Genomic DNA, 13935 nt, shown 5'->3' on the forward strand with positions numbered 1-13935 from the left:
AATGTACTTTCCTTATTTATTTTTTTTAAACCTGGTCTTCATCTATGTAAAATATAAGTGGTGGGAGGACAAGTCTTTGTTGCTTCTTGTGATAGACCCAGAATCTGTGATCCGAATATTTTTTCATTGTTGTCTTATAGGAAAGAATGTTATTTCTTCTATACAAGAGAAATTAAATATTAGAAAAGATTTCGTAAGGTTAGGTTACACTTTAGAGGGCCATTTTGTAATAGCTAAGGTTTTCTTGCTCTAATTGAACTGTTTTTGCCTGCTGTGGATATTACTGTCCCAGCTGAGAATGCCTGAGATAGTTTGAAAGGCATTTAAACTGTGAAAATACAGATATGACATTTTTTTTTAAGAAAAGATTTATTTGTTTATTATTGGAAAGTCAGATATGCAGAGAGGTGGAGAGAGAGGAAGATTTTCCATCCACTGCCCAAGTGGCTGCAAGAGCCAGGAGCTTCTTTGTGTCTCCCATGTGGGTGCAGGGTCCCAAGGCTTTGGGCCGTCCTTGACTGCTTTCCCAGGCCACAAGCAGGGAGCTGGATGGGAAGTGGAGCAGGGCTGCCGGGATCAGAACCAGTTCCCATATGGGATCCCTATGCTTGCAAGGTGAGGACTTAAACCATTAGGCTACCATGCTGGCCTGATATGACATTTCTTGAAGTTATCAATGGAAGATTTAGATTGGGCATTAGTCCTGGTCCTGAGTTAACAGATTAAAGAATTGTAGCTTGATTTGCATGAACTGAAATGTTAATCTGAATTTTACTGTTGACTATTTTTCTGCAATTTTCTATATACACTGTCTCCCGCTGAAGACATGCATTTCTGAATTGAGTATTTCATGAATTTTAAAAAGAACTGTATAAAACATATGAAATTATTTTCCATTAAACTTTTTCCTTTTCTTCAAGGTACGATTTGATAGCATAGGTGGACTGAGCCACCATATTCATGCACTAAAGGAAATGGTGGTATTCCCACTTTTATATCCAGAAATTTTTGAAAAGTTTAAAATTCAGCCTCCAAGGTAAGTAATATCTTTTAAAATATGTTATTGCTAATTTTCTGTTAATTTATCAAATTTCAATTAGTAAACTATAACTATTTTCTATGCATTCATTTGATGTGTTTTGTTAGTGCCAATTACAAATGAAATTTTATTTTTTAGGGCTCAGAGTTTGTGAAACAAAATGTGCTCTTGAGGTTTACATTTTAGGATATAATTGTCCTGTAGAACAGGAGATTCTGTGTATGGGCGCTGAGTGTTGCTCAAATGAAATTTCATGGATTTGGCTTTCTAACTTCATCACGTCTGATGCTATATGTTTTTAGTTTTTAGAAGCATAACTTATTTATTTATTTTTGAAACATATTTTTATTGCATTCCTTTTTTTAAAATTAATTACATTGCATTATGTGATACATTTTTTATGCACTGGGATTCCCCCCGCCTCTCCCCACACCCTCCCCCCATGGCGGATTGCTCCAGCATCTTATTGTCCTGGTAAGTTCAATGGTTTCTTGGTGAGACCATCTCTGGTCTGAAGGTAGAGCCGGCAGAGTATCATCCCAATCAATTAAAGGCCCCAACATAATATTTCCAACCATTTACAACATTGTAGCATTAATTGACATGGTATTGATTAACCAATATGTTAATAGGAAAATGCAGGTTCTCAACCACAACCTGTGACTTGTTTATGGACATTTCAATTTTGGTTTATATTCAACCGTGTTCTATACACCTTAAAATGGCTTAGATTGCTATTCAGCTGTCTCATGCCTATTTTAATTTTAGTATTTAGCAGTTTATAGCATTGAAGCATGTTTTCGCTGAACCTGGCTGTTTTTCAGGTGGTCTAACTCTATAATTCTAACAGGATATATGTCAACAGTTTAGGTGAGCATGTTTAGGAGGGGTGTGCAGAGAAATCTTCTATACCCCATTGACGAGTTGCTAATCTTTGTGTCCCACCCAGTGAGTTATAAGTGCATCCCCGCTGACCATTTCATGTCTGTTTCTAAGAGAAGCATAACTTATTGAAGTGTTTTATTTGACTTGATGATTTTTTTTGTTGATTTGTTTTCGAGAGGTACACACACACACACGCACACACACACACAGAGACACGTGCATGCACCTTCAGTGGCTGGAGCTGGGTTGAGCCAAAAAAACCAGGAACCTAGAACTCAAGCTGTATCACCCTCATGGATTGCAGGAATCAATTGGCTACTTGAGCAGTCACCTGGTGCTTGCCAAACCTGTACTACAGGAAGTTCGAGTTGGGTATCAGAACTTAGAATTAAACCCAGGGAGGCAGGCATATGTAGGATTTGAGTTTTAGCTGTTTCTTGCTCGCTTTGGCAGCACATATACTAAAAAATTGGAACGAGACAGAGTCTCAGCTGTTTGGCTCAATGCCTGTCCTGATAGAATGATTTTAAAATAGGGTAAGGATAATCATTTTTATGATTATAATTTTGTATTTTGGGGGTGATTAACTAGTGAACTCTTAGAAAAGGCTGGATACTGCACAATGGGTCAGTGGCTAAAGTCCTTGCTTTGCATGTGCCAGGATCCCATATGGGTGCTGGTTCATGTCCCAGTTGTTCCACTTTCCATCTAGCTCTCTGCTTGTGGCCTGAGAAAGCAAGCGAGGATGGCCCAAAGCCTTGGGACCTTGCACCAGCGTGAGAGACTACGAACAAGCTCCAGGCTTCGAATTGGCTCAGCTCTGACCGTGGCAGTCACTTGGGAAGTGAAACACCAGATTCAAGACTTTTCTTTGCATGTTTCCTTTCTGTAAATCTGATATGCCTTTACAATAGAAATAAAGGATTTTTTTTCAAGGCTGGGGCCTGGCAAGGTAGCCTAGTGGCTGAGCTCCTTACTTTGCATGTGCTGGGGATGCACTGAGGTTCCTATATGGGCTACGATTTGTGTCTCAACTACACCACTTTCCATCTAGCTCCTTGCTTGTGGCCTCTGGAGGCAGTGGGGGATGACCCAAGAAGTGGGATCCTGCATTCTTGTAGGAGAACTCGGAGGAAGCTCCATGCTCCTGGCGTTGGAATGGCTCAGCTCCTGTTGTTGTGGCCACTTAGGCAGTGAGCCAATGGATGGAGAATCTCTCTCTCTCTGTCTCTCCTTCTCTCTTTGGATCTACCTTTCCAATGAAAATAGAGGAATCTTTAAAACAAAAAAAAAGTTTGGGCCCGGCGGCATGGCCTAGTGGCTAAAGTGCTCACCTTGAACACCCCGGGATCCCATATGGGCTCCGGTTCTAATCCCGGCAGCTCCACTTCCCATCCAGCTCCCTGCTTGTGGCCTGGGAAAGCAGTTGAGGATGGCCCAAAGCTTTGGGACCCTGCACCCGTGTGGGAGACCTGGAGGAGGTTCGAGGTTCCAGGTTCCCGGCTTCGGATCGGCGCAGCACCGGCCGTTGCGCTCACTTGGGGAGTGAATCATCGGATGGAAGATCTTCCTCTCTGTCTCTCCTCCTCTCTGTATATCCGCCTTTCCAATAAAAATAAATAAATCTTTAAAAAAAAAAGGTTGAAAAATTGTGGTAAAGAAAATTGGAAGAATAAAATATCCAGAAGGTATACTTGTAGTCTGTTAGATTTAAACTGATATCATTTTCCTCAAAGGGGCACTTTTATTCATTTTGGGTTCGATGTTTAAAGATATGGAAATTTTATTATTATTAACGAGTTCATTATTTGAGATGTTGATCTTTAGTCACATAGTGATCTTTTTTTTTTTTTTAAGATTTATTTAGTTTTATTGGAAAGGCAGATAGAGAGGAGAAGAGACAGAGAAGAAAGATCTTCCGTCTGATGGTTCACACTCAAGCGGCCTCAATGGCTGGAGCTGAGCCAATCTGAAGCCAGGAGCGAGGAGCCAGGCGCTTTTTCCGGGTCTCCCACGTGAATGTAGGGTCCCAAGGATTTGGACCATCCTCAATTGCTTTCCCAGGCCACAAGCAGAGAGCTGGATGGGAAGTAGGGCCACTGGGATTAGAACTGGTACCCATATGGGATCCTGGCACGTTCAAGGTGAAGGCTGTAGCCAGTACGCTATTGCGCCAGTCCCGTCATTTTTTTAAAAATAATTATTTGAAAGGCAGAGTCATACACACATATATAGAGCAAGAATAGTGTAGCTTTCGAGAATTTTAAACAAAGCAAAAGTTGAAAGTGTGTTATCAATCCCCTTATCACCAAGGTTAAGCCTATTCCTTAGGAGTGAACTATTTTGTATATTCCTTATAACTTTGTAATGCATTTATTAAATTTAATTTTTGCCTATATTTTGTAGTATATTCAGTTTTTTGTTGTTTTATATAATCTAGATACTTCCACATATCAATAACCTATTATTCTGTTGGACATTTAGAAAAATGATTTATTTATTTGGAAAGCAGGATTGGAAAGAGTCTCCTCGCTGATTCATTCAACAAATGAGTTCTCCTCCTCTCTGTATATCCCTCTTTCCAATAATAATAAAATCTTAAAAAAAAAAAAAAAAAAAAAGGGGCCTGGCGGCGTGGCCTAGCGGCTAAAGTCCTCGCCTTGAACGCCCCGGGATCCCATATGGGCGCCGGTTCTAATCCCGGCAGCTCCACTTCCCATCCAGCTCCCTGCTTGTGGCCTGGGAAAGCAGTCGAGGACGGCCCAAAGCTTTGGGACACTGCACCCGCGTGGGAGACCCGGAAGAGGTTCCTGGTCCCGGCATCGGATCGGCGCGTACCGGCCTGTTGCGGCTCACTTGGGGAGTGAATCATCGGACGGAAGATCTTCCTCTCTGTCTCTCCTCCTCTCTGTATATCTGGCTTTCCAATAATAATAAAATCTAAAAAAAAAAAAAAAAAAAATGAGTTCAGCAGCCAAGTCTGGGTTAACTCAAAGGCAGAAGGCAGGAACTGCATCTTGGTTTCCACTTGTAGATGACAGAGTCCCAAGTACTTGGTCCATTTTTGCTACTTCCCAATTGCATTAGCAGGAAGCCAGAAGCCTAACAGCTGGAGTAGCTCTGTGATAGGGCATGCTGGCTTTGGCTTTGCCACAGCACAGAGCCCTCTATGTGACATTTACTAATAGTAGTTTATTTTATAGATGTACCTGCCTCTTGTTTAGTAGCATTTTTTTTTCAGTCTTTCACTGTTAGAAATTGTGTTCTAGTTGAACTCAGATTCCATCTATTGGTGTATGTTGTTTGAGTATTTATGTGTGACATGTTTTAAGATGTGACATTTCTGGGTCATGAGAAATATATTCAAATTTGGTTTGTCTTAACATATCATCCCAGACTTTCTTGCCAATCAAAGCATGGTACTTTGATGACTGAGTAAAGTGAATTTGTTTTTCTAACAATGTTAGTAATTAGTGCAAACATTAATACAAAGTTATATGTTACTAAGGGACATTGTTAAGTTTGTGAGTAGTGGTGATAATATTAATTAATTGTTTTTTTAAAATAAATCTTTGTTTCTTTAGGGGCTGTTTGTTTTACGGTCCTCCTGGTACAGGTAAAACTTTGGTTGCCAGAGCATTAGCTAATGAATGCAGTCAAGGAGACAAAAAGGTGGCTTTTTTTATGCGAAAAGGAGCAGATTGTTTGAGCAAGTGGGTTGGTGAATCTGAAAGACAACTTAGACTTCTTTTTGATCAGGTAAGAGAGATCAGGTAATTTGAAAATATTTTCTATTGAATATTTAATCTATTTATCTTGCCATTGAGAGCTGTTTATGAGCAGGTATATTTTCCAAAGATTTTGTCAAAGTTGGGATCACTAGTCTGAAATTGTAAAGCTTTGAGATATGGCTGTTTCTCAGCATCTGGAGGAATATAGAGAGAATCTCACTGCTCAAGTCCCTGAGGCAAAATGGTGTAGTATTTGTCTACCATAAACATGGCCTCCTATATAGCTTAGATTGTCTCTGTGTTATTTAGGAAATATTGAGCAGAAAAATGTTTTATATGTTCAGTACAAATGTAATTTATTTTTCTAAGATATTTTCTGTTTGTGATTGGGTGAATCCATGGATATGCAGCCCCCAGATAATGAAGGTAGATTGTATTTGATAGTAGTTTGGTAGTTATTTAATATTTGTAATGATTCACAATGGATTATAATATATTAGGTGCTTTTGACAGCGCAAGATAACATGAGGTGTTAGATTGAAATCCAGTTGGGGAAATAGGAAACACAAATATCTATTCACAAAGCAATATCGTAGTTTTCTAATTTACAAATGAGTGCTGGAAGAATCCGAAATAAGTGATTGCTTTTAATAGGCAGAGTGAGGTCAGTATGTAAGTTATTTCTGACATTTCTAATATCTTCTGAAATTAGTTACTTTTGAATGTTTGAGCTAATGAAAGAAGTCCTTTCATATTTGTCATGCAGCTTTATACTTGACTATGTCCTGGAAACTCACATGATATGTAAATTCTTCTAGGTATTTATTGAACACTCATTATTGAGTGGACATATATAGTAGTCCTTTGCAATTGTCAATGGCTTCAAATAATTTTAAAATATTAGTATAATAAAACTGGCATGCTTTAGATGAAAACTTACAAAAGAGAATTAGGTAAGATTCTTTTAGGGTATTTAATATCTAACAGAAAGCCTGAAGTGGTTGACTTCAATAGAATTTGATGATTAAATAATGTTATTACAAGATAACAGTGATAGATAAAGGAAAAATTGGTTTAGGAATATAAGTATATGTTCCAGTGAATTCATTTAAACTTGTTTTATTTTCAACAGGGTTATGCTTTCTGGCCTGTCTGTGTTGTGGATAGGACTGTCTCTTGGTTTTGTTGTAGAATCTCCAAACCTGAGTCTTACTGTCTGACATGCATCAAGATAGTTACTGAATTTAGGGTGCAGGAAGAAAGCAGATGGTCTTTTTCAAAGCACAGGGCAAAAGTTGGGCAAGGCGCGTTCAAGGCGAGGACTTTAAGTCCTGGGTTCCCCTGGGTGTTTTGGACAAGAAGTCTGACAGCTTGAGGTTGGAGCTGAGTGCTGCTTTCTTCAGCAACTCTGTTGATCAGCACTGCACAGCATCCTTCTGTGATTGGTCAGTGTTCTCTTACACTTAGACAGTTTTGATGATGGCAAATGGGCTTCAGTCAGTTCCTGGAAAAACCCTGAAGACAAATTCTAATGTCAAATTTCATCCCTAAAGGGTATTAATGACTGTGTGAGTCTTGTGATCAGGGACCCCAAAGAGCTGGCTATATCACTCACTCTAGTGAGTTAGTTTAGTAATAGATTGATTTGCCAGGAAAGTTTAAACTAAGTGAGAAAGAAGGAGAGACTGTGGGAGGAGTGGAGTCTGGTAATACATGGTATCTACTTAAGTCATTGCATGGGGGCTTCATGTCAGTTCCATTCAGCACTAATGATACACCACACTGGTTCATTTATTAAAATTACTTCCAGGGGGCCATTTGTCCTATTGGTTAAACTGCTGGCTGGCACGCCCTCACCTGCCATCTGAATGTCCAGATCTGGCTGTGGAGTCGAGCTTCCTGCTAATGCAGAGCTTGGGAGGCAGAGGTGATGACTCAGAGTTGGGTCCCTGCTACCCCATGTAAGAGATATTGATTTAGGTTTTAGCTTCTTTTTTTTTTTTTTTTAAGATTTATTTATTTTTATTGGAAAGGCGGATATACAGAGAGGAGGAGAGACAGAGAGGAAGATCTTCCGTCTGATGATTCACTCCACAAGTGAGCGCAATGGCCGGTGCTGCGCCGATCCGAAGCCGGGAACCTGGAACCTCTTCCAGGTCTCACACGCGGGTGCAGGGTCCCAAGGCTTTGGGCCGTCCTCGACTACTTTCCCAGGCCACAAGCAGGGAGCTGGATGGGAAGTGGAGCTGTCGGGGTTAGAACTGTTGCCCATATGGGATCCTGGTGTGTTCAAGGCGAGGACTTTAGCCACTAGGCCCCACCACTGAGCCTGGTTTTAGCTTCTGACTTGAGCCCCAGCCTGTGGCCACTTGGGGGTGTGAGTCAGTATGTGGGGGCATGCTCTTTGTCTCTCGAATAAATAGATGAATAAAATTGTAAAAAGTTTGCTTTGTTTCATAATTTTCTTGGTGAATAAGAGTAGTTGAAGTGTTGATTTTCTTTGTCTTTTAATTTTTAATTGATGATACTTATGATTATTCTTTCAAATGATAGATTTTATATTCTTAGGTAAGGTTATGATAAATACACTGAGTGAAATAAAGGCAGCACAGTGTATGCACTCAGAGTATGACCTTTCGTGTCAGTTGTTAGTTTATTTCTCACTTTGCTATTACGTACATAGCTCTTGTATGGTAGAGGTGACTATTGTTTCATCACAGCACTATTGTGAGCTTTCATAGAACTTAATTCTATTTCTAGTTGTACAAAATGGCTATTTATGAGTAACAAAAAATTATCAAATATTTACTGTTTTCTCTTTTTTGATGTCCAGCAATAATTGACTTGGTACACGGAGCCCATATTCACATGCACGGACTACTGACTGATGGTCAATAGCTGAAGTTTATTAGTGACATCAGGCTTTTATGGACTGAGGGTCACATAGGATAAGGGAGGAGGGTGTGAGGAGTTTACATAGTTACCCTGTCTATTGTTTCCACACCTTTGCCTGGAAGGATCTCTTTGTTTTATATATCCAATCAGTTGTTCTCATACAGATATCTAATCAATTATCCTCCTACACTCTTGTAATTTCAGTTCAAAATAAAATTTTATGTTTGAGTTATTCTTTATTTCAAATGATTGGAAAATCCTAGAAGTTTAATGCATGTCATATTAGAGAGAAATGGAAAATACATATCCATTCCTTAGTAAACTGACCTTCCTATGAATTAAAAATTTGTTGTAGATTTTGAAACATAGAGTGTATTGAATAAAATGTTATAAAATGTTTCATTTGAATGCAGTTAAATTCCTGTCAGATTTATGATTAAAATGGGAAAAATGGCACTGAGAAAATATTGGAAGAAAGTATAGAATTTTATTTATTATCTAAAATGTATGGAAGGAAGAAAAGATCCAATACACAAATTTGTTTGTTTGTTTGTTTTGAATTGTTTATTTGAAACTCAAAGCTACAAAATTAAGAGGGGTCAGAGAGAGATCTTCCCATCTGCTGATTCATTTCCCAGATGGTTAGAACAGCCACTGCCGGGCCAGTTTGGAGGCAGGAGTTTCATCTCCCATGTGACTAGCAGGGGTCCAGACACAAGGATCATCTGCTGATTTTCCTAGGCCATTAGCAGGGACATGGATCAGAAACTGAGTTGCTGGGACATAAATTGGCACTGATGTGGGATGTCAGTGTTGTAAGCCTTACTTTCTGTGACACAATGTTGGTCCCCAAGGTTTTAAACTTCTGCATGACAACAAAACACCAGTCTTAGTCCATTTAGTGATACTGTTGTAGATGCTTCAGACTGGGTCATTTATAGTGAGCAGAAATTGAGTCATAGTACTGAGGGCTGGAAAGTCCAATTTCAAGGGGCCAGTATCTGCAAAAGGCCTTTTTGCTATATTGCAGTATTAGAGGAGACGGGGAAGGGCAGAAAGAAAAAAGGGAGCCTGAAACAGGAGTGAGGTGAGGATACCCTCTCCAGTCCATTTCCAGGGTATAGCATTAATCTGTTTCTGAGGGTAGAACTCTCATTACCTAAAACTTGCCTTTAAGGGGTCCACTGCCCTGTAACATCACAGTGGCAATTACATTTCAACATGAGTTTTGGAGGGAGCAATAGCATAAATTAATCCAAGAGTAGTACCTCTTACAGAAAAGTATTATATTTCCCTTCTCAAGGATATAATAATAATTATTAATTTAAAAATACTTTATTCATTTGAAAGGCAGAATAACAGGGAGAGGGACAGAAATTCCATCTGCTGATTCACTTTCCAAATGACCATAATGTCCATGGCTTGGCTAAGCCAAAGCCAGTAGCCTGCAACTCCGTCCAGTCTCCAACTTGGCTGGCAGGGGACCAAGTCCTTGGCCTGTTCTCCACTGCCTTCCCATGTACATTAGCAAGAAGCTGGATTGGAAGTGGAACAGTTGGAACTCAAACCTGGTGCCCACATGGGATACCTGTGTTGCATACGTAGGCTGTGCCTGCAATACCAATTCCTCAAGGGGCTAATTTTTTAAAAAAAGATTTTATTTTTATTAGAAAGACAGATATACAGAGAAAAGCAGAGACAGAAAGAGCTTCCGTCTGCTGTTTCACTCCCCAAGTGACTGCCACAGCCAGAGCTGAGTCAACCCAAAGCCAAGAGCCAGGAACTTCTTTGGGGTCTCTCACGCAAGTGCAGGGTCCCAAGGCTTTGGGCTGTCTCCGACTGCTTTCCTAGGCCACAAACGGAGCTGGATGGGAAGTGGAGTAGTTGGTACACGAACTAGCACCCATATGGGATCCCTGCGCATGCAAGGTGAGGATTTTGCCAGTAGGCTACTGCGCTGGGCCCAAAGGGTTAATCTTTAAAGTAAGTGAATAACTTGCAAACCAGTATGCAAAAGACTGTTGATCTGGTAAAGAAATAGACAAATACTATGAAGATTCATAGAAAAAATATATCACTCTGAAAGAAAACTTACTCATTTTCACCTATAGTAGAAGTGAAAATGAAAATTACATTGACAAAGTTATTGTAAAAAGCATGAAAATCAATAAGTTTAATAACACATTGTTAGTTCTGAAATATTTCTTGTTGGAAGGAATATTGGTAAACTAATGGAACTCAATTTGCAAAATAGCCAACCGCATTAGAAATGATGTATCTTTTGAGTTAATAGTTCCATTTGTTCATATTTGTTAGACTGATATGTTCATATCCAAATGAAGTGACAAATTACACAACTTATTGTAGTATTTTTTTATAATGGGAAAAATTGAAAGTTGCCTATATCTACATGACAATAGGACTGATTTTCTTATGCATTTTATATAGTTGACGTTACACAGATATTAAAAGAATGAGGTATATCTTACATGGACAGTAAGAAATATTGTTATATTCAAAGGACTGTTTTATGGTAAAAGGAATGTGTATCATATATTGTCACTTGGGTTTAATAATATGCTTTGTTTATTGACATGTATGGAAAAAACTACCGGAAAGAATAGTTGCCTGTTGGGAGAAGAACTTGAGGCTGGAGATAGTGGTAGAGACATTTGGTTTTTACCGTGTTGCCTATCATACCTGCTGCATTTGCCATTTGCTTACATTTCCTACTAAGAAATACAATAAATTTAGAAAATCTAAATAGTACAGTAAATAACTTTTGTTTTCTTTTTACTAGGCATATTTGATGAGACCATCTATAATATTTTTTGATGAAATAGATGGATTAGCTCCAGTTCGCTCTAGTAGACAAGATCAGATCCACAGGTAATTTTTCCTAATCGGATTTTGTTGAGTTCTTTTCTGCTCATTGATTTAACAATTAACCTTAGCCCTTGGCTAGGTGCTGTGAGGCTTCAAAAGCATCTTAGTATTTGGAGGACACTTAATTTACTTAGCACAGTGGTCAGCATACCACAACTTGTGAAACAAATTCAGCTCTCAATTTTTTGTTTTAATAAATGAAGTTTGATTGGAAAACAGCCATTTTGACTTCTTTATCAATCAATATCACAAATTTTGTGCCATGAAAGCAGAGTTAAATAGTTGTTAAAGAGAGAACATATGTCTTGGAAAGAGTAAAATATGCCACAACTCACCTTTGAAATTTGTGTGATGTATTGCTTCATTCCTTTGCATTTCTTAGTATTAGTCCTTGATTGGTACACGTGTGTACCTCTGCTTAGTCATTGGCTATCTTATGGAGATTTATTTTACCTTTATTTTTGACTATGATGATACCATATTTCTACTATATTCATATTTTTCTTTCTTTTGCAAAGAAGGCTGGATCCTAGGTAAATGTATGTTTACATTTATAAGGTGACACGATACAGTTTACTGTGGTTATACCATGTAATATTTCTGCAGTGTTTGTTAAAGTTGTTCCTCATCCTTGTCAGCATTTTCATTTCTCTGATGACTAATAATATTAAACTTTTTTTGTATGTGTTTATTGCTGATTGATGTTTTGTGTGTGTGAATGCATGGTAAAGTTTTTTTGTCCCCCCCAATAAAAAATACCTGGCTTTATATCTTTCTAAGAGTTCTTCATATACTGTTGACACAAATACTTTGTTAGATTTGTGTTCTGAAAATTTTCTTATAGTTTTGACTTTTCTGTGTGTTTTCTTTTGTATTGTTTTTGAAAGATTTATTTATTTTGTTTCCTCACTTGTGTGGTGTTTGTAATGAATTGTACTGTGTCTGTATTTCTTTGTAATGAATTGACTAGTGTCTGTATTTCTTTCTGTATAATATGTATTTTTTTCATTGCTGTTTTATGATATGTTTATTATTTAATTGTAAAATAAAGTTACAGAGAAAAGGAGAGACACAGAGAGATATCTTTCATCCACTGGCTCATTCCCCAAATGGCCCAGCAGCTGGAGCTGAGATGGGCTGAAGTCAGAAGCCAGGAGATTCTCCTGGCTCTTCTACATGGGGGCAGGGGCCTAACCACTTGGCTTATCCTGTGCTGCTTTCCCAGGCACATTAGCAGGGAGCTGGATGGGAATTGGAGCCAGGACTTGAACTGGTGCCCATATGGAATACCAGCACTGCAGTGGCTTAACCTGCTATGTCACAGTGCTGGCTGCTCAGCAGATTTTAATTCCATTCTCCCACCTCCCCACTGGTTTGATGAAGTTGATTTATTATGTGTCTTGATAGACATTTCTTATTTTTTCTAATTCCTCGATAAACATTTAGGTTATGTGGGTAAATAGTTTGTTTTAACCAAAGTTGTGCAGTTTCTGGCTATTAGTGCATAGATTTCTTTTTTTCTTTCCTGCCTCATCTTTTCTATCCCATTGGCTTTCTGATTACCCATATGTTGAATGACATGATAATGTGCTCAGGTTACTGATATTTTGTTAATTTTGCTCTGAGCTTTGTTTCATTTTGTATAGTTTCTATTGCTGTGTTTTTCAGTTCACCAGTCTTTTGCAGGGTATCATTTGTTGTCAGTGTAGTTCATTGTATCTTTTTTTTTTAAAGATTTATTTGTTTTTATTGGAAAGGCAGATTTATAGAGAGAAGGAGAGACATAGAGAAAGATCTTGTCTGCTCTGCAAATGGCTGCAACAGCTGAAGCTGAGCTGATTCAAAGCCAGGAGTCAGGAGCTCCTTCCGGGTCTTCACCCAGACGCAAGGTCCCAAGGCTTTGGGCCTTCTTCTGCTACTTTCCCAGGCTACAAGCAGGGAGCTGAATGGGAACCAGAGTGTGTACAGTGAGGATTTAGCCAGTAGGCCAGCATATCAGTCCCTTTATATCTTTTCTTTTTTAAAATAAAGACTTAATTTATTTTTATTTGAAAAACAGAGTTACAGAAAGAGGAGGAGCACTCTTCCACCACTGGTTTAATACCCAAGTGACCACAATGGTTATCAGGAGTTCTATGGAAGCCAGGAGCCCATAACTCCGTCTGGGTCTTCCACCTGGGTGCCAGGGCCCAAGTTCTTGAGACATACTCTGCTGCTCTCCCAGGCTATTTACAAGGAGCTGGATGAGAAGTGGAACAATTGGAACTTGCTGCAGCATCTATATGGGATGCTAGAGTCTTTGGTAGAGGCTTACCGTGCACTACCATGGGATCAGTCCATTTTCTCTCTCTTCTTTCTCTCTCTGTCTTTCTGTTTTAGGGGCCACTGTGATAGCTCTGGCATCCCATATGAGTGCCAGTTCATTTCCTGGCTACATCACTTCTGATCCAGCTCCCTGCTTGTGGCCTGGGAAAGCAGTCGAGGATGGTCCAAAGCCTT

General features: G+C 39.1%; 1 protein-coding gene across 3 annotated transcripts in view; it reads left to right on the forward strand.

Moving 5' to 3' along the window:
- Positions 1–13935, forward strand: part of ATAD2B (ATPase family AAA domain containing 2B) — a 164136-nt gene that overhangs the window by 54915 nt on the left and 95286 nt on the right. For all 3 annotated transcript variants that reach the window (XM_058668204.1, XM_058668205.1, XM_058668206.1), the window contains exons 11-13: positions 921–1036; positions 5509–5683; positions 11351–11439. In XM_058668204.1, coding sequence (XP_058524187.1) covers positions 921–1036; positions 5509–5683; positions 11351–11439 — 380 coding nt within the window. The remainder of the gene's footprint in view (positions 1–920; positions 1037–5508; positions 5684–11350; positions 11440–13935) is intronic.

This window comes from Ochotona princeps, chromosome 8, assembly GCF_030435755.1.
Source record: "Ochotona princeps isolate mOchPri1 chromosome 8, mOchPri1.hap1, whole genome shotgun sequence".
NCBI lineage: Eukaryota > Metazoa > Chordata > Mammalia > Lagomorpha > Ochotonidae > Ochotona > Ochotona princeps.